Raw genomic sequence first — 20,591 nt, forward strand, 5'->3', positions numbered from 1 at the left:
AAGCCGCGGATCACACGGATGAAAATTGCCGTGTAATCTATGACGCTATGCAATTTAACGTACCGTAATTGAGAACGTCCCGACCTGCACAATTCTATTCGTTTTTCGATCAATTTTACGCCGTCGTACGGTAATTAGTCGATTATCAGCATTTATTGGAATTAAAATTTTGCATCCCCTGTTACCATTATGAAAATATAATACGAAAACAAACTCAAACTCCAAACAAACCTCCATAACCCAAACGACTCTATAAAAGGGACCTTCCTTCAAATCTATTACATTCCACTCTACCTTCTACCACTGTCAAAAAGAAGAAAGAAACGATCATAGAATAAACTCTCTCGATCAACAAACTTTAAATGCAACTACCGCACTCTGCCAGGCAAAATCGTCGAGAAGAACAGCTTTCAACAGCGACTAACGGTGTCGTCGCTCATTCCGAATTGACTAACAAAAGCCTCGACGCAGAGGTAACAGACATTAACACAAATCGAAAATAGACCGGAACGCGCCATTAGTTTCCTCGGCGAATCCGAATCCTCGGTCTGTGATGTGTAAGATGTGAGTATACGTTTCTTTGGCCGTGGCCGCGAGTGCAATCAGAATAACGAGGCATCCGGTCGCACCGCCACATCAATCTGCCGTGGGTTACGTTTTGACGAATCGCGGCACCGCGACGCGAGACGTCTTTATAGAGGCACCTTCTGGCGCCGCGCCAACGCCACGCGTCGACGCCGAACAGCACGTCCAACGCGAGAAACTCATCCCCCGGACCGTGTCAGCCGATTATTTTCCGCGGCTCTCGGAAATGAAACACCGAGGCCGCGACGCCACCGAAGATTTACCGACTACATTTGTATCGCGGTATCGCGGTCGCGAACGAACGATCGATGTCGAGTTGCTCGGTGAATAGCTGGAAGTGAATCATTGCCGACCAACTCGTCGGGAAAATGAATGTACCCCGAAAAAATTAACGAGCCCGACGCTGGTTCGTGAAATTGCTTTTCGCGATGTTTCTGTGAGTTTTAGCTTCAAGAGTTAGAGCCAGTTCCTTCGTTCAAAGAACCACTTGTTGTCTCGTCTCCGAAGGGAATGCAATTTATCGGTTACAGGTTGTTACGCGTTGATATGGACTTCCTAGAAAGATCGATGGTTAATGGCAAGCTGGAATAGATAATGACTGGAAATATGCGTGTATACATACGGTATCCGTGTAATTTGAATATTTAATCAAGCAATATATTTGACACAGAGAATAATAATTCGAATGCTTCGCGAAAGCTTCAAGGTTCTCAACTTCGTCGCCATGTTCATCGAAATACGTAGTACGTGTCGAAACATCTAAGTTATCACGCTCTGTTTGTAAAATTGGCAAGATACTCGTCTCGTTTCACATCGTACGAAACTAAACCAGATATACGAATATCGATAAACTCGCGCGGTCTCTTCCATTTATTCAAACACATGGAAACCCGTTCGAGGAAGATTCGCAAAATCCCGTAACGATCTGCGAATCGTCAAAGGGTCCAGAACGATACTGTAACTCGATTGGGTATCGGATCGTCCCGGTAACAACTGACCCGCGACACTTTCAGCATAAAGAAGCCATGGAGCCGCATTGTTTCCCACGCGTGGAATGCCAGAATGGAAGGGGGGTTTGTAGACGGTGAAACGCGTAAAATATGCTTTCTCGTCTCGAGAGCTGTAACCGGTATCGCGGATTGGTCGAGCGGCACGGCATCATCCTCCTACACACGTATCAAGAAAGATTGACTAACTATCGCGTTAAATATTGCGATTTGCTTACGGGGGAGATGCAAGATAGCGGAACGGAACGGAAACCGGCCTCCACCACGTCCTTCGTTCCAGCGTCCTTCGTCCTTCCTCCAACCCCGTGCTTCTCTCTGACTTCTTCGCCGCCGCCTCCCCACCCGTTTTCTTCTCTACCACCGCCAGGGTCTGTCTGCCCCTCTCTCATCCCTCTAACCCCCGGCCCGCTGTCCTCGGCCGACTGTCCTTTATTTATTAACGCAATTAAAGAAACAGAGTGTCGAGCGTCCACGGCCGGCTTTCTACCGTGCCGATGCCGCGGACCGGCTGCACGCTCGGGCAGAGAACTGGGAAACGGGCGGGAATCGATTCTACGCGAATGTGGTACCGATGAAGCCAGAAAGGGTCGTCGATGTCAAACTCACGCCGTGGATGCGAGTTTGATGTACTCGAGTTGGGAATGCGCATCGATCGATATCTGGAATTTTTATCACGCTTCTACGTTGCTTCACGACGATTGCGAGTTGAAGATGAAGAACGTTTTACTTCCTGTTTAAACTTCTCTCTGAAATCTGCCTCGTACACATCAGGTTGAAACGTGCAACGTACAACTCTTGGTTTATGACTGACTTGCTCTATAAATAATCATTTTCAGATTACTTTGTACGATTTTGTCACGAAGATGATAAGCCTTTAAAGATATTTTAAGGTACATTTTAATCTAAAGAGTATTCGTGTTTAATATCGTAAATGTCGAGTTTAAAAGGCGTTTTATCCTTCATTTACCGTAAACGTCTCTTTCTTTCGTGATAGTATATCGTTGACTTGTTAGGTTCAACTCGTTAATTATCACATGTACGTACATGTGTAAGTATGTGTCATCTATTAAAGATAAATTACTGTACATCGAGCACTATGTATCAATCGATACTGGTAGGTTGCGCCACGTATAAATGAATAATTCATGCCTCTGTTTTATCAAACAGCCTTAGCGCTAGCCACTTTTTACATAGCCGTGTGTATTCTTGTCGACCCATACAAAGTAAACTTTATAATTAACGCGTTGCCCGAGCAAATGAAGATAAATTTTACCACAGCCTATCTACTATTAACAAAACCGAAATCGCAATCAGTCAAATACATATGATACATAAATAACTCGTGCATAATCATCGTGATACTGTAACAGAATAACTAACGCTGTGATAAAAATATAACGAAATAAAAACCAAAATGACAACGCGTAAGATACCGAAACTACAATCGTACGATGAGAAAAGAAACCTTAAACGAGAGAATCTTTTTTTTAGGAAGGAACCTTCGAAATATATTATTCGCTAAAGACGGAGATATCAAGTCATCACCGTAATATATCTACGACAGGCAATATTAAAACACCCGAAGAAGAAACAGATGGCAATGGCAATAAAAGGACGCTGACATCCAGAAATAACAACGATTCGTAAATTGAATATTTTTTCTAAATTAGTTGACACATTTTCCTTGGGATAGCGAGTCGCGGTGGAAGATGAGATCGAGGAAGAAGAGGAGGAATTAGAAATATAAATCGTCGGCTGGTTCGATCTCGTTGGTTCAACCTTCGAATATGTGTTTGGATCGGCCGAAAGATCCTCGAGAGAGAAAGAGAGAGAGAAAAAGGAATCCCGGGACCAAGGACCCGGAGACTCGCGGGAGGATACACGACAAGCTTCTGGCTTTGGAGTGGTCGCTTGTAAAACAACCGAGCGGTACCTTTCTGTCGCGCGGTTCGATCCCGTGGGATCCGACTACCCGTTTATCGTGAGCCGTCGTAAGAATCGCGTGCTGGCCCGTGGGAAACGATACAAATATTTTAATAAACATTCTTGCCCAGTCGGAACGTCTAGCTTTCGAACAAAAATTATTGCGCCGATTGGCCCGGTGATCCGTCCAGGTTGGGATAGTCGATCGTAGACCGATCACGGATACCGTGTAACTTATCGTTGGAGACTCTTCATGAAGAATTTCAGGGAACTATGGTGTACTATGATATTTACAATCGCGCATACCTTCGTTCTCCAGTTATATACGTAACTTCATTCCTTGAAGTTACGTTAGCTCGTTAACCGGATTATTGCTTAATTTATTTGCTGTTACCGATATATGGCAACCCTTTCCCAGAAGATGCAGAATCGTTTTTATCAAAAAATACTCTTAGTTTGTGCAATAACGTTTAATCCGCTGGTTCGTTTGTCTTCGTTTCTCAAACGCATAAAAATAAGAGCACACGCCGACTGCGTCAGTAGAATTAGATACTTAAAGTCAGACTACTAAGATAGCGAACGTATTAACCAGGAAGTTGTATATTTATGAAATTCAAAATTGGCGAAAACAGGCCAATTTCAATTTAGCTTTTGCAGATATAGATATAACAAATTATGAATAAATAAAAGCGACACGTAAAAGAGATATTCGAGAAATTGATAACTAAAATATGTAGGAAATTAACTCATTAATTCCCTGGTTAATAAATTGAACGTTTGCTTTTAGAACAGGAAAATTGTACATTGTTTGAAAAATATTAAATAAAAATAAAAATAAAAATAAAAATAAAAATAAAAATAAAAATATTATTTCATAAGAAATATATATATATATATACGAAAAGATTGCGCCGTTTTAATTGTAGATATTGTACGGCAATTTGCATTTGCTCGGATAAATAAGGAATTATTAAAAGCATTGTATTTTGTTGTAGAAAATATCTCTCCCATGTTCATGAGGAACTTCCCCCCTTCCTTCTGGAAGAGCCAGCATCCTGGCGAAGTCTACGAGTGTCCAACGGATCCATGGCATCCGCATTATCCACAGTATCACCACAGGTGAGCGTTCCTAACATTCCTTGTGTTGTCCTTAAAATATATCTCTACGTTAGAGGAAAATCTGTCCTAATACCATGTTTCTAAGCCTTTTAAACTGACATTCGTATTATATTCCCATAAATCATAAATGATAAAGTAATTCGTTCGATTTTATCCGTAAAATTCATGTTTTCTTCGGAATTTCTTGTTGGATAAGATAAAAGATATTATTAATATGGACAAATAAATAACTGGAAATTATTACTACATCCAGTATACTCTCCAATCTTGACATGGACAGATTTTCGTGTATTCTGATTACGACAAAAATAGGAAGAATAAAATTTTATACGCGAGAGGATCCAAAGAAAGATACGATCGAGTATCTTGCGTTAAGATCCGAACAAACTTGTAAAAGAGATACGGAAAACTTACCGAAGAAATAGATCATAATCCTTGTAAACAATAGGAAACTACGTATGAAATAACATTTTCACAAACTTTTCATTTTATATATCCATTTACATCGTTCGATCTATAGTTCTATCTAATCTACCACCTCGAGACACAAACCGCCATATTACATATCATTTAACATTCCTCTGCTTACTCCTTTCCACCCATCTCATTTACAACAATATCAAACCAATTAGAATCCCCATTTCTTCTCTATTTCGCGTTCCATTCGTTCGAATCGCCAGCATCGCAACCTCTAATTAGAGACGAGTCCCATCGGAGAATCCGATGCAGTCATTCCAGCGCGACGTACTCTATTTTAAATTCGCGCGGCCTGTATCTCGCGGCGGTGCATTCACGCGCACGGCGCGAAACCAGCCCCGTGATTAATCGACGAAATCGTCGTTCGTTCGATTAACAGACGATAATGCGACCGATACCTCACGCATTCCAAAAATCCACCTCCGGTAAGCGCGACACGCTCATTACGCGATAGCCTGCCGGGATAAACCTTCGAAAATGAATGTCGCAGCGGGTACGAGAGACGACGGAACGAGCGAAGCGATGAAACACGTGAAAGAAGGGAAGTGTCTTTTGAAAAATGACGAAAGAAATGGGAGAAAAATCAGGAGAAATCGAGGAAAGAACCCGAATAAACGGTGCGAGCCAGAAAGAGAAGGACAGATTAAACGAGCGTAGAAAAAGCGACACGGTGGCGAGCATGAGAAATAAGAGGGAAGGAGAAAGAACGGAGGCAAAGAGAAAACGAGACGTGAAAAATACAGAAAACCGTCGGGAGCAGGTACCCCTGCTCGAGAGATCTTTAGCGCTGATCTCGCGTCGGCCGCCGTATAAATTACCAGTCTGTCACCGTTCTTGAGAAGAGGCACGATATCGAGGATTCTTTTTCTCCTTTCCTCTCGCGTTACCTTTTCTTTGCCCTCTTCTTTTTCGTTCCTCCTTCTTTTACCCCTCGCATTTTCGTCGGTCTTTTTCCATCGTTTCGATCCGTTCACGCGTTTATTCTACGTATACTGTTCGTTGTTTCGTCCGTCTTACTCGGTACATCTGGTATTTCGTATCGGATAATCTAGAAATTACGTTAGTTCTATAATACGTGTTCAAGGATGAGAGATACTGAGAATGATTTTTACGATCTATTTTGCAGGGCTGTGCACGAGTATCACCACCATAACATGGCGACCGTGACGAGTTACGGTGGTTTGCTGTTGGGTGGTGCGCGAGGACTCGGCCACCATGCGGCGCATCACGCGCACTCCGCGGCCTCCTACAAGGACTGGCCGTCGGCGACGCCGTCGCAGTCCTTCGTCGATGCTTCCTCCGCACCCTCTTACCCGCACGGCTATTACGCACCCCTCTCTGGTGAGTAGACTCACGAATCTCATATATGTAGATTTCTTGCGTCGATACTTCACCGCGAAATTAAATGATTCGAGGGTATGGCTTTCTGGTTTTTCAGGTCCTCTTACTTCTGTGTTTTATCTTTAATCGTTTTACGAATATGTAAATATTTTTGGACATGCGATTCATATTAAACGGGTTTCGTAGCAAGTACGTGTAAAGTAAAAGCTATTCTCCAATATCGACGAACATATCCACTGTATGATAAATCGAAACCTAAATTTCCTATATTTTCTACGTTTTCTAAAAAGTAGTAGATGCTCAGAGAATTATGATATAATCAGAATTTTATGGAACCACGTGATATTTCAGACGGTGGATGTCTAAGCACGTTAATTCATATTCTTAGGGACGCAACTTTCACCAATTAAACGTACCAAATATTACGTATAATAATATCGAGAATTCTTTGCCTATTTCATATATACCTTCTGTATATTTGCACACTTTTAAATCTCCTATAAAAGCACAAGTATCTACCAGTCTATTTACCAGCAAATTACTCGACAATTTTCTCTCGGTAGTCTAGCCACTAGCTTCAGATTCCTCTTCCTCCGCGTTTTCTAGTCCGCTCATGGGAGACAAGCTTTCCCTCTCTTATATAACTGGACGTTGGACTGCGGGAATCAAAACGGTGCGGCTGTTTTTGCGGTGACGCGTCCCGGGCACCTTGGAAGTATAGTCGAAAAGAGTCGGGGCGAAATGTTTTACGGCTGTGCCGTGACTTTTTGTCGTCGGCATCGATGATTTCGGTGGGAGAGAACAACGAAGAAAGCACGAGTCCCTGAGAGCGTGGCAGCGCTATATCGGCCCCCATTAAGCTCTTATTAATTGCGAGCATCTGAGGGGCCGACCGACCTTTCTTGCGCGCTACCTGCGCGCCATTCTGCCTCCGTTCCCTCTTGCCGGCCGCCGCAAACGATGCTGCACTCTCGGCCTTCCAACTTTGATGTCGAGTCGATCCTCCTCCGACGAGATTTATCATGTAAATCGCGGATAAAAAGCCCGCTCATCCTCCCCTCTGCTGCAACCCACTGGTCACCAGGCGTTCTCCTCTTTTTTCTTCCGTGTTTTCGGCACCGTGCACGATTCTATCGGATCGTGTAGCTGTGGATCGATCGGTTGCTCGCAAAGGGTGAAGAAACTCGGTTCGGAATTGAGCGTTGCACGCGTGTTATAAAGTTTGTTAGCACGAGATCGGTGGAATTCGACGCTGGCGTGGGAAACGAACGTGTACGGTGGAGTTGTAACGCTAAACTACGATAGCGTTAGGAAAATAGAGAATGAGCGTTTTTGTGGGGGTAGAATTCTTCGGTCATAACAACTCTATCCTTTCTACTCTTGCATTTTTATCAACCCCTACTTGGTAAACCTCTGATAAGCTTGCCTTAAATAACGACTACGCCGAGAGTTGCGTAGTTTATCAAAATTCTGGAAAATCCTAAAGGAAAGAGGAATCGCGCAGGGAAGAATATTCACGTGACGCGATTTGCCAGCACGTTGGAAGGCAAATGCAAGGTACAGAGGCCGCTACGCGGAGTGCAGCTGCAGCACGCCGTGGAAGCACCACGCCCATCGTGATTGCAGAGACCACTCCCATCTGTCTGCACGTCGTTGCAAGCAGCACGCCTTCCGTTTTACCTCGGTAGCCAGTCACGCGATTTCATGTAACACGTCCGTAACTTTTGATACAACGTTCTACCACGCTCGAGAATTTCCGTGTCTCCGTCCGAGCTTTATTTTTATCGTGCGCCGTGACGTTCCCCCGAGGGATGCGTTTGCTAGTCGCAAAGGGTGTCGTCGCGTTGGTGATGTCTTCCGTAATGGAAAATCCGATTCCTCTTCGTGTTCTTCGGTTGCCTCGTTTTTTCTTATTTTATCGAACGTCTCAGATATTTGATGCGGTTGATAACACGTGACGTTAATGTAGCATTCGATGGGGTTGATAGTGAGTGATACGATTGTCAGTGTAATTTATGCTTAGAGCGATTTATGTGATCAAAGATAGTGTCGTTTCGTGTCACTTTTTCCGCCTGTTCGTTTTACATTAATTCGTTGATTATTGATTTTATTAGACCGTTGATTCTATGTCTTTTTAATGTTCTACCCTGACACGCGTTCGCTTTGACAGTTCACGCTGTGGCTGTCAAGCGACTTTGACGTTCCACTGTCAGCGACCGTCAAATGCTCCAAACGATACTTTAAGACTATTTTTCTGGATTTGTAGCGTTGGAGTTAGATATATTTATAGATGTTTCGTTTATTTCCACCGATCAGCTGTCGTTCGTTCAAAATAAATCTCGCGTTAGTTGTATATTCTTTAAAACAATTCCCAGTATGAGAAAATATTTTGATCGTCAATATGGTAAATTGTACGATATAAAATAGAAGAAACGGGTGTTAATCTTCTCGTAGTTTCTTTTTTATTCAACTTGTATTCCACATAAATTTAAAAGAAAAATTTATAAACGTAAGATTCTTTGCTGTTTGTTTGTAAAAAATTATTATACCAAGTACTTACGCGATACTTACAGGCTTGTTTTAAAATATAAAGCAAGCGTTAAGGGTTCGTAGCGAAGAAGAGAAAGCGGTGTGCCATGGTCAGGTTCCACGTATGTTGAATTCAAGCGATGAAAATCGATACTAGAGCTTCGCTTTAGCATTCTCATCCCTCTCGCTGTCACGGATTCGATACGCCATCGCTTCAACCCTCTTTCGGTAGCCATTTTGGACATTTCAGCTTGACGATCACGTATTAAAGAAAGCGATCTTCTCCGATGTATTACTTTCGAAAGAATTCTAATATCAAGAGAAGCTGAAACTGCTTAGCTTGAAAAGTTAAAAATGTTTTCGACGATCTCTGAAACACGTGCCATTTCGTGACGCACAATTTTCCAAACGTTTTTAAACCTCTTCTTCAACTTCTCCGAAAGAAAATTAATTTCTAAACGCGTGGCCCCCTTGAAATTCATAAAAAACGCGTACTGGACATTTCACGGAGAAATCCTACGAAAAATTTTGCCGTTGCTTTGGCTAGGAGACTCCCAGGGACGAACGGGCTGAGATTTAGGGCCAATTTAGGAAACGCTTACATTCGCACGCGCGCGCCTCGCTGCACGGGCGCAGATTGAGAGTTGGTTCGCGGATCGGACCGACCAAACGAGTTTTCAAGAATTTACTCGCCGGAATGCCGGCAACGCTCACTATTCTAACTGGCGTGTGCTACCGTAAGGGCCCTGTGCACGCTCGCTGCTTCCAAGTAGCCGCGACCTCGTCGTCAAACATCGATTCTGGAAATTAATGAATAAATAAGGAAGGACTTGCTTGGCTGTGTCCGCTTTCTTCGCCACGAACGAATATCGATTCCACGATCGAAGGAGTCGGCCTAAAAAACGACATCAACGATCCAGCAGCCAGATTTCGGGCCATTTTGTCGAAGTAGGTACGTAAAAAGAAATCAGAATTTCGAGGATTTGGGGAAATCAAAGGAATTAACGACAAGTAACTTCTTCTGACTTTTGACGTTTTCTTTTTAACTGCGAACGAGGGCACGAAATAAACTTGAGGCGTACGGTCTGTGATGAAATAAAGTCATCCATCTTCTTTGTCTAAATAAACCAAATGTTTGATATGTCCTGCGTGAAATTCAAAGATACCCCTTTTCATCCGAACAAATCTAATTTCCAATCTACCAATCCCAAATACAAAGAACTGTGCTACAACAAAGAAAAGTCTCATCGTTTTCACATTTTCGAACTCTTTATTCGCGATAACGCAGCGCAACAATCGCGTTCGTATCGAGGAAAGCCTGACGACTTTTTCACAAGCGTTGGCAATAAACTTTCGTATTGCGAGGGCGGAGGAGGTAATTTCGGAGCGGGTTTCGACACGAGGGAACGGCGCGGCAAAGCGAACCCGCGGCGTCTTCGAATCTGAAGTACCGCCATTAGAACGCCGCTTGGCACCCCGATTAGGCCGTGCCGCGAGTTGACTGGTAATTATATAATTGCGTAAAATTAACTCGGTCGGCATAAATTGGCTGCCGTTTAAGCGCGATTAAGAGAAATAAATCGCAATTACCGTGTGACGTCCGACGACGCCGGACAACTGTAGATGGTCATGGCGCACCGCGTGACGTTTCTGTCGGCGGTTTTATGCCTCCCCCTTCCCTCCTGTCCCTACCGGCCCCGCGTATGTCTATTACTTCTGCGAAATCATTAATCTAATTGGCCGTCACCGGCTGTTGCATCGACGAATTCAACGCGTGATCGAGCCTTCGACGACGACGACGACGACGACGATAATTCATGCAACTACGGAAGTTCACTTTTCTTTCTTACGTCTACTATACTTTTCTTGTTCGTTACTTTACTCGCTGTTTTCTTATTTTCTTATTTATTTTCCTGCTCCTGCTTTTTATTTCTTTCGTTTCTTTTCTCTTTTTTTTTTGGACAAGACGAAGAAAAGAAGATTTGCGAGAATCGAAGTACGAGAGATTGGTCCGATAGAAGATTGGCGGAAGTCGTGATTTAAAGTTGTACAGAACTGGCATTGTCTTAAGGCAATGGGATAATTGCGTTTTCTTTTCCCACGGTGGAAGCGGATTCGCGGAATCGATCAGCGATTCAAGAAAGAGAAATCTGTTGGAAAGATTGAAGTTTCCTGCACGCTGTTTCGTTTCTTCGCCGCGGTACACTGTTGGACGCAATTGCTAGGAAACCTAATCGTCACGTTTATCGGAAAACTAAAACGAATCTCACTTCGCTTAGCCCTTTCTGCCATAAGGAATGAAATAACTGGCTTCGTTTTTATACTCGCATTAACAACGACGTTTCGGAGAAGAGTGAAAGGAAACGTATCTTCGAACAGGAAGTCGAAAAGTTGGGAAAGAACGCGCGACGGAAATTGCGAAACCGAGACCCAAAGAGCAATTCGTGAGACGTTGGAACTGGATCCAGCGATGTTAATTTAATGCAGTTCACGTACTTTTATCTTTCCAGAGTTGGCATTAATTCGCCGGCGGTCGCGAGCAGAGACGAATTTACGAGCGAGATTCGTTATCCGAGGCGGAAGAGCGACGGACTGGTATCGCGAAATCTATTGCTTCCGAACACGCAGCCGCGACGACGCGACGCGACGTCGCGGCCTTCGCTCGCAATTAGATGGACTTAAATCAAAACACGGATTTCACCCGTAAATGCTGAATTGAATTTCATGCACGACATTTTATAGGTCGTGGTGATACGCTCAACCCTTCGTTCGCATACACTTCGCTGCTTGCGTAATTAATATGACCCAGTTATATGAAATTTATTGCCTTGTTACGATTATACAGGTAATATTATAGTTTTCCTTTCGAACGTGATATCTTTTTAATTGAGAAAATGTTTCTTCTTCTTATTCTTCCTCTTGATTCTTGCTTCGATGATCGAATACATTCTGCGTTATAATTCTACCCTGAATACATAGATACCGTACAACATGCAAGATTCCTACAAAGTCTTGTTCTTCAACTATCCATCGTTCGATCTTCGCTTCCTATCTGACCATGTCGAAACGTAATTGTGCAGGGTCACTCAACTTCAGAACGAAACTTGAAGGATCGTAGTGGGAATTAACTATCAGGCTCTTATTACATTGATTCTGATACCGTTAAGAATAACGTCTCCCATAATATCTACACGTATATTGGAACTTGGATGGCGGGTCAAAGTGATCCAGGTATTCGTCTTCCGAAGGTTGAACGCGCTTCACTTGCACATCCCTCGACAGTCTCGCCTTTTCATCGGTGCAAAGAGAAAGGAACGACATAAGCGACTGGAAAACGAAACAGTATCCTAAATGAGCGCGCAGTTTCGAGGCAGTTCGGGGTCGCGGAGCGTCGGTCAAGCGGTTTCGCGCGGTCGAGCGAGTCGAAACAAAGAAAGGGTCCAGCGGGGCGCTCTCAATATTTCCAGGAGAATTAATTCAGGGAATCTTCGCCATAAATTCTGGTCCGCGTGGGACATTCTCTCCGGAGAGAGAATATTCTGGATCCGCGCGTCGCTGCAGCCGGGCCTTTCTGGCACGCGCCTCGAAAATGGCGTCGACCGGTGACGTCACGTAATCCACGCTTGTGCACCGCTTCCACCGGCGGGAGCAAAAGGGAAGAGAATGGAAAAGAGGGACACCAGGGTAGCCGGGGATGGCTAGCGAGCCTCGATTGGTCAGCAGGCCGGATGGAGGGAGTGGTCGAAAGCTGCCGGTTTATATCGATCTCTCGAAGTCGGCTCGTTCGCGGACGAAGAGACACTCCGGTGAACCGGAGCTGCCTCCGCGGCGAACGCGCGTCCTCTTCGTCCTTTAACCCCTGGCCGAACCTTTCGACGCGACAGGGCAGTTGCGTCACGAAGGCGACAGACGTCGCCAAGCTTTCCTTTTTCTTCTTTGGCTACTTTCGAAGAAGCAGTTCGCGCATGTACTTTCAGAGCGTCACCACTTGAAATAATTCAATCTTGCGTTAGAAGAATATTAAAACTACGTATTTGCGGATCGACACAAACGACAAATGGAGCGACGAACGTAATATTTTATACCTAGGCTATCGCCATCCGTAAAGTCAATCAAACTGCAAGGTACTTGACAGCAGGTGTAATTAGTCTATGTGGTTTCGATGGATAATTTTCATATCGCGTGAGATATACGCGATAGGGATCGATTAACGAGATCGCAAACAGTCCAATTTTCCGAAATGGTTGGAAATCGCTCTTCGCGCGTATTGGCCAGAATCCTCACAAAGGATCGGAGTAATGGGAAACGTTAAAGGCACAAAGATTTAGAAGCTTAATTTCCAATTAATACTCGCTCGTCGGTGCATACGAGCTTCGAAACGGGGTGAATCAAAGTAGGGACTCTCCTTTACCACGACTATATTGGATTTCAGACTATGAGGGGTTGACCCTCATTGATAAGGGTCATCTCGATGCTTACGTATCCCTCGTCGGTGGCAAGGGTCCCTGCGCGCAAGGGTCGGGTCTTCGCTTTTTAAAGCGGGGGTGTTCGATTTAATTTAATCCAAATACCTAACTCTCGTCTTTTGACGTTGAATTTGCCACCCGAAGTTAGGGGTGAACGAAAGCAACGAGAACACGGATTATTCATCATCGAAGAAGCAATAACAATTACAAGATACCAGTTTTATAACTTTTTACGAAATTAAATTTAAATAGGTTCCGGTGATAAAAAGATGCCGTTATCGCTGCATTAAATTTTCGGTATGTATTTGCAGAATAAATATACATAAACAACGACAAAGGTTTCTTATATTTGTATATGTTTAATTAAATACGTTGCTTGCCGAGCATAACGTTATTGCAGGCCTGTGCATACTTGCACCAGTTTTAAGCGTTTAATTATTTTCAAGCGTAACACGCGCATGATTAAATTTTCGGTGAACATAAAGGACAGAGTTACAAAATTCTCGGGTTCAGCGAGTTTCATTCCGAATTTCCTTCGACTTTGTGCTTTGTTTCTTTGTCGAAAAGACCGAAGGGAATTCCTCCTTGTACCGTCTTGCTATGCTCTTTGATATCGCGATATTGAATGCTGGAACATTCATAACAGGTGCGTTCGTCCGTAACTTCGTATTCATCGACTTGTGTGCGTTTGAGGTTTCCAACGAAAACACCGTGTATTCCTTTAACAAGAAAGGAATATTTCACAGCAACCGTCGTTTAGCAAGGACATTTCGTTTTGTAGAAGAATATTTTTTCCAATTAAAAATCATGATACTTTATTCGTTTCTTACGCTAACTAATTATTAAATACAGGTGAATTTTGCAAAGTAATGTCTCGTTCAAAAATAGTAATAATCGTTAATTTTATCCTACTAATACTGCCATATTATACCAGCTTTCGACTTCTGGTATCGTTTCTCTGCTCCGATCATAATCTCCGTGAGAGAGCATCCTAATTCAATACGATGGGCTGCAGCCGGCAAATAATGTACCATAAGTGTCAGAACGATTTATGCGAGCCGCGTACGTGCCTATAACGTTTTCACGGCCGAGTATGCGAGGCCAATATGCTGGAACAAAATGGACGGGGGTGTTGCTGGTAAATGGTGTGTCAGATAGCGTGGACAATATTGCCCGGTACTCGCCGGCTTTCCCGAGTCACCCTCTCGTATTTACGGGGAAGAACCCGCGTCGATTATGAAACAGAAACTTCTCCGCTTTCCATTCGAATCATATAGATACATGGGATTTATTCCCAATAATTAATCACTACATATATTTACTCGTCGATACTTTGGAGTATGATGGATTTTATTCTCCTGTTGATAGATCGTAAAAAAAATACGCAAAGTATATCGTTATATCCAAAATATATATAGCTAGTAAGATAGAACTTAGGTATAATAATCATTGTGATATACGATAAATTGAATTATTAGTTCTAATGAAAATTCATCGAAAGTTTTATACGTATATATATGTCAAAACAACTTGTAACCATAAGGCGAAGCTACATTATAATTTATACAATCGATTTGTTAAACTTTCCCGGTGGATGCTCTCTACGACTTGGAAGTATGAAACTTGCAAAGTATGTAAACGTAGCTTATCAATTTACGTCCATCGATTGTCGAAACACCCGATAGTGTGTACCAGTTTCTTCTCACGACGCGTTCCATCGTCATTTTCCGGCCGAGCAGCTTTCTATCGAACAGCGCTTCGCGTTCTCTGACTCGCTGGCAGAGATCGAATCTTTTGTGCTTCCGCTACGTGTTTTTTTCAGCGTGCATGCGCCAATATGGTAACGCGCGGGACGCACACGTAGCTGACTTTGAAGCAGGTAGATCCACGTGCTGACACGTGTGCGCCGACAGATACGAACTTAATCGGCCGTGCCGTGCACCACGTGCCGGGAATTTAAGTATTTGAAAACGTCCATCTTCGTCCTGCTCGCTGAAACTACAGCGTATCCAAGAGACTTTCAATATACAAGCGGACGTGTAACATCGGACGATGTTGCGTCCATTGACAATGATTAAGATATGTAGTCATCGTGATCAATCGGGGTCTCGATCGATTGGAATTAAGCGGAAATTCTGCCGCAGAATACTTTGCTCGCGAGCGTGCTTTTACCTTAGAAATTTTATTCGTCTAAGACGATTAATTTTTACGCTGATACGCAAACATCCTCGGTCAAGTCAAGCTTCTTCTCAATTACCAATGATTCGCTCGGAGCTGCGGCTGGTCGAGACGTACGAGGAGTCGAGAGAGCAGAATGATGTGCAGGGTCAGTCTTCGAAGATATCAAGATCGAAGATAGCTATAGACGCATGCGTGCAACCGTTGCAAGGAACATGAGATCTTAACTGTTCGATCTCGTGACATATTCCGTTGGTCCCCCATCCGTTCGTTCTGTTCGACCGCTCGTTCCCTTGGTTCGTCCATCGGTTTGTCCGTCCGTGTCGCTCAGCGGGTGCCATCACCAGTTCTGCACCCTCGCATCCGTCAAAACGTTGACTCTTCTTTTATTACGCGGCTGGCCGCGTTATAAATTTCGATGAACGATGAGCCGACCCCGCACCAACGAAAAAGTCATTCCTATCTTTTCGAATATAACCAATTACTTGTCTTGTGCGTGAAAGCTGTGTCGTGGATCGTCAGTGGTATCGTTCCAGTCTAATTGATGATTGCTTCGAGACGCAAACTTTCGTGAACGGAAGACTACTCGATGTGAGCTAGAAGGGTCTGTTGGCGGCTGATTATCAGATTCGAATAACGCGTAGATACGAAATTACACACTTTGGTCGTTGATAACGAGTCGTTAATTAATGTTTTATTTCACGTATGAAGCGCATGTAAAGCGCGTATTAGCGATAAATCTGTCCTTCTTAGATGAGACGTTCTGTCCTTTTGAAATGGAAGGAAACCAAAGATTTATCGTTTTCTTCCTGTCACTGTTGTTGTTGTTCTTCGTTCAATTTAATATGTATAGTTTTTAATTTTAGGAAAATTAAAAATTCGTGTGTTCATTCGTGTTGCAGGTCTCGAGTCTCAAGTGCAAGATTCCAAAGACCTTTACTGGTTCTAGAAGCGAGCCACGGAGTCTCGTGGGTCGAACTAATTCGCAACATCCGGTGGGTGAATCCGCGAAAAAGAGAGACACGAGCTCGAAATCCGCGACCAACAATCGGAAGAACAACGAAAACTGTCAGCGCTCGGACGAACGTAGCGACAAAATGGCGAACATGGGTGCGCTCGTGGAACGTCATCGAGGAGGGACGAGCGTAGTTGTAAACGTCGCAAACGTGATATTAGCGTGCTAGAAGATGATTCATCCGCTGATTTTCAGTCGAGACGAGAGCTGGCGGATGAGAGGAATGAACTTTTGTTATACGGCCGGACGAACGTACGCGAAGAATCGTTCAGCCCGCATCGAAAAAGTGTACATAGTGTTACCTAATTTACTTTAAGGATCTACTATTAGCGTACAATTCAGATAGTATTAGAGGAGGAATACTTTGCGCGCACTATTACCTTTATAGTGACTGATGATATACCTATGTCCGACCGACGCGACCGCTGGAACAACAGAGCCTCTAGTTCGTATAAAGTGTAGAGAATTAGGCCATTGACAGGCGTGTCTAAATTTTCCAAATAATTAGAAAAGAAGAAGAAGAAGAGGAAGAAGTAGAAGAAGAAGAAGGATCGATGGATCGTAACGTTACGAAACGATCGTTGGTAGAAAAGAATTCAAAGGGAGAGATCTATGTTCCTTGAATAATATTATCAATCTGTAGAATGTATCGTTTCCGTTGAATAAAATGAATTGATAGGATTCGTTGAATTTATCACGATGGTTAACTTATTGAAGGAAGATAGAAATCGGAGAGGAAGATCAAAGGATTAATTATTTGGCGAATTTGACTGCAGATTTAAGTGAAATATTTATTGACCAATGATCTTGCCATATATATATAATAAATATATATATATATATATATTACTATTATTATTGTATCATAACACCGGACGCTGCAGAAATTCTGAAATCTCTCCAAGTCAGCAAATTAAAAATAGTTATTACCCGAATTGTCACAATTATTCTTTACATCCTTCCCCATAGAATTAATAAATCATATCGTGAACACGAAGAAACACACATACACACAAACGCGCGCGCGCACACATTACACGCACGCACGCACAACCGACATTTTGCCTAGCGGATTATTCTACCTTAAGCGCATCTCATGTTATCGTCATCATAGGTGTTAAATAAATGATGCATTAATATTACATCGTTTCTGGCTTTGACTTTCACCCGATGATTATTTTCAAATTTCTTTTCACGTACGATATCGATCGTTCGATTAGGATACGTACGCCTTATTTCATAAATATTTTTTGTCCAATGAAACGGTGTTACAACTTTTAACGCCTGATCGAACATGTAATTAATTACGATGCATGATATCGGACATGTTTGACGTCTCTATTAAAAGCGACAGTAACATTAACAGTCTGTCAAAATTCGTTATTAATGATCTTATACGTACATTTAAAGCTTCGTGAACACCTCGATTAAAAAATTCACTGCGTTTATTTCGAAGATACGAAATACTTTGCATTCTAATACTTGGTTTGCGATATTAACGAATAGAACGTATACCAAATTCCAGCTTTACACCAAGCAACTGTAAAATTTCATAAAGATAGATCATTTTTGCGTTATCGATTTAAAATTGATATATAATTCTCGCTTTTAAGCGTGTAAACGTAAGTATGTGTTCTAAGATTCGATTTCTACAATTCCTTGGAAATTACAACGTCTCGACAATTTGAACAGTTTTTCTCTCACACATGTCCATTATGGATATTACAAATTTGATCGTTTGTCTTAACAATTTTCCAAAACTGCTTACGTATCGAATAATTAAACGAGACGGTAATTTCTTTCAGTAACAAGGATAAAAGAATCGGACGTGATATTATTATATTTGCATCGATCGTCGTGTCGAAATACTAACGAGATTCTTCGAATCTCTTTGGCAATTCATTTTTCTACAATGATTTCCTGTGCAAGAACATGAGAAACACGTGATATATCCTGTTAGTGTGAGCCGCGTATCCGCGATTATGTAATTAACAGCAAAGATTAGAGATAAGAGTAGAACGGAACTGGAGTACATCTGGCTGAGAAAATAGAATTTTATGCTTTTGCGGTTCGTTACGCCGCTGCTGGTTAATTACACACCGGTGGATTTAGTGGCTCCACTCACACCGGAAAGTTAATCGAGCACGTAATAAGAGGAAGTAATGGGGAATTTAATCTTCTGGAATTCTGCGTGAAACTTTCGCTTTCGTTCGCTTCTTGGCCATCTTCGTTTGAAATCTTCGTAAAATAGTTTTGAGACATTTCCAGTAATTTAGAAATATTTTCCTAAAGAGACGATCACGTATGTAGACGTACATTAATATCGAAACGAAAAACAACTCTGAATCATAAACAACCATTTACGTAATTCTATGAAACAGTAAATACCTGTAACGCGATCGCATAATAAAGCGATGCATGGATTAAATACGTGCGTTTAGAAATCATTTTTTAAATTGACGCGGTATATAATAATTTTGAAGAAATTCGTCCGTACTGATTTCCTCGAAATTCACTAAGAACGACAGACCTAATTAATATTACAAATCGAAGTAATATACGAAATAATAAACTGCTCGGTTCAACATGTGGTCAGATCGATGGACGATTTCCTTTACACGTGCTCCGTTTCCTACATCACCGACGTGTTCCAGACCGAGGCGCAGTTAACGAGATGAGAAAATGAGCAATTAACTTCGTCACCTAGGGGAAACGATGTTCCCGGGATTCAGACGATCGTTGTTATCACGTGTAAGACACGTGCAGCCTGATTGGCCGTGCCGCAAATGGAAGTCGTGCTCGTGCACGAAAAAGCAAGGTGGCGAGAAATTTTAACGAGATTGCGTGATATTTTCAGAAATAAGAACGAGCCCACGGAGTTTCGAAAGATGCAACTACAACAGGATTTATGGAATCAGCGCGAGATGTATCTACGTGTGCATACGAATTAATAAAATTGAATTCAACGGAAGAACGCGGGCGTCTCTAATTCCACGCGTACAACAATTCTGCATAATTTTATCCAGCTTTCCCACACGAATATCTCCGAAGGTCCAATAAATCGAAGCAACGAGAGACACTGTGGCACGCGATCGCCACCGCCTCGATCACGATACGTCGATCCAGCGAAAGAATAATTGCGATACACATCCAGCCGTTCGGTATGCGCCGATAACGCGAAACAACAAAATCCACTTATGCTGTCGCGAAAAGGAAAGATCCGCGGTACTTTGTTTTCGATATATTTTTGTTTCTCTTTCTTTTCTTTTTCACCGACTCTTTCAATTCTCGATAATTCATCTCGTTGCCAATAATTATCCGTTTCGTAACGCGCGCATCTGGACGCGTCGCTCGCCTCATAATCTCCGATCGATGTGGATTCCAATAAACGGTAGCCGCCAGTAAATCTACCAAATAATAAAATAAATCGTCGGACGTCGCGAAGGGGCTAGTTCCGATCTTCGGATAAGGGGAAAGCTGAAAGATATATCGGGGGAGGGGTCGGGTTGGGTTGAAAAGAAAGAGAAGGGTAGAGAATAGGAAATGGTGAGATTTATTGCGTTGACCGAGGTGTTCCATCTTGTTTTAATTACCGAGGTCGCGTTGTTCGCCTCAGCCTTTGTGTCCCTTCGTTCACGTCGCTGTGTTCCTTTCCTTCTTTTTTTTTTTTACTTTCCCCTTTTCATCTCTCCGTTTCTTTCCTCCTTTCGTTGGATGGTGGACACCAGCCAGAGATATTAAGGCTGCAGGGTTATATTTGGCTACGGTTTCGAGTTCTATGAGGACCTCCGATTCCTTTCTAACAGCAATTTCTACCGATACTTGAATGCTGTCGGTTGATTCTTTATGAGATAAGCCTGTAAGCGTAAGAACAATGTTTCTTTAATAACGGTAGCTTCGTGTAACATGTTAGAGAGAGAAAGAGAGAGAGAGAGAGAGAAAGTTTCGGAA

General features: G+C 42.8%; 1 protein-coding gene across 2 annotated transcripts in view; it reads left to right on the forward strand.

Moving 5' to 3' along the window:
- The window catches only part of LOC126921410 (protein vestigial), a 78,389-nt gene extending 60,607 nt beyond the window's left edge, over positions 1–17,782 (forward strand). For both annotated transcript variants that reach the window (XM_050732975.1, XM_050732974.1), the window contains exons 4-6: positions 4,511–4,634; positions 6,238–6,452; positions 16,528–17,782. In XM_050732975.1, coding sequence (XP_050588932.1) covers positions 4,511–4,634; positions 6,238–6,452; positions 16,528–16,574 — 386 coding nt within the window. In that variant the 3' untranslated portion in view covers positions 16,575–17,782. The remainder of the gene's footprint in view (positions 1–4,510; positions 4,635–6,237; positions 6,453–16,527) is intronic.
- The last annotated feature ends 2,809 nt before the right edge of the window (positions 17,783–20,591 follow it).

Source organism: Bombus affinis, chromosome 10 (genome assembly GCF_024516045.1).
Source record: "Bombus affinis isolate iyBomAffi1 chromosome 10, iyBomAffi1.2, whole genome shotgun sequence".
Taxonomy (NCBI): Eukaryota; Metazoa; Arthropoda; class Insecta; order Hymenoptera; family Apidae; genus Bombus; species Bombus affinis.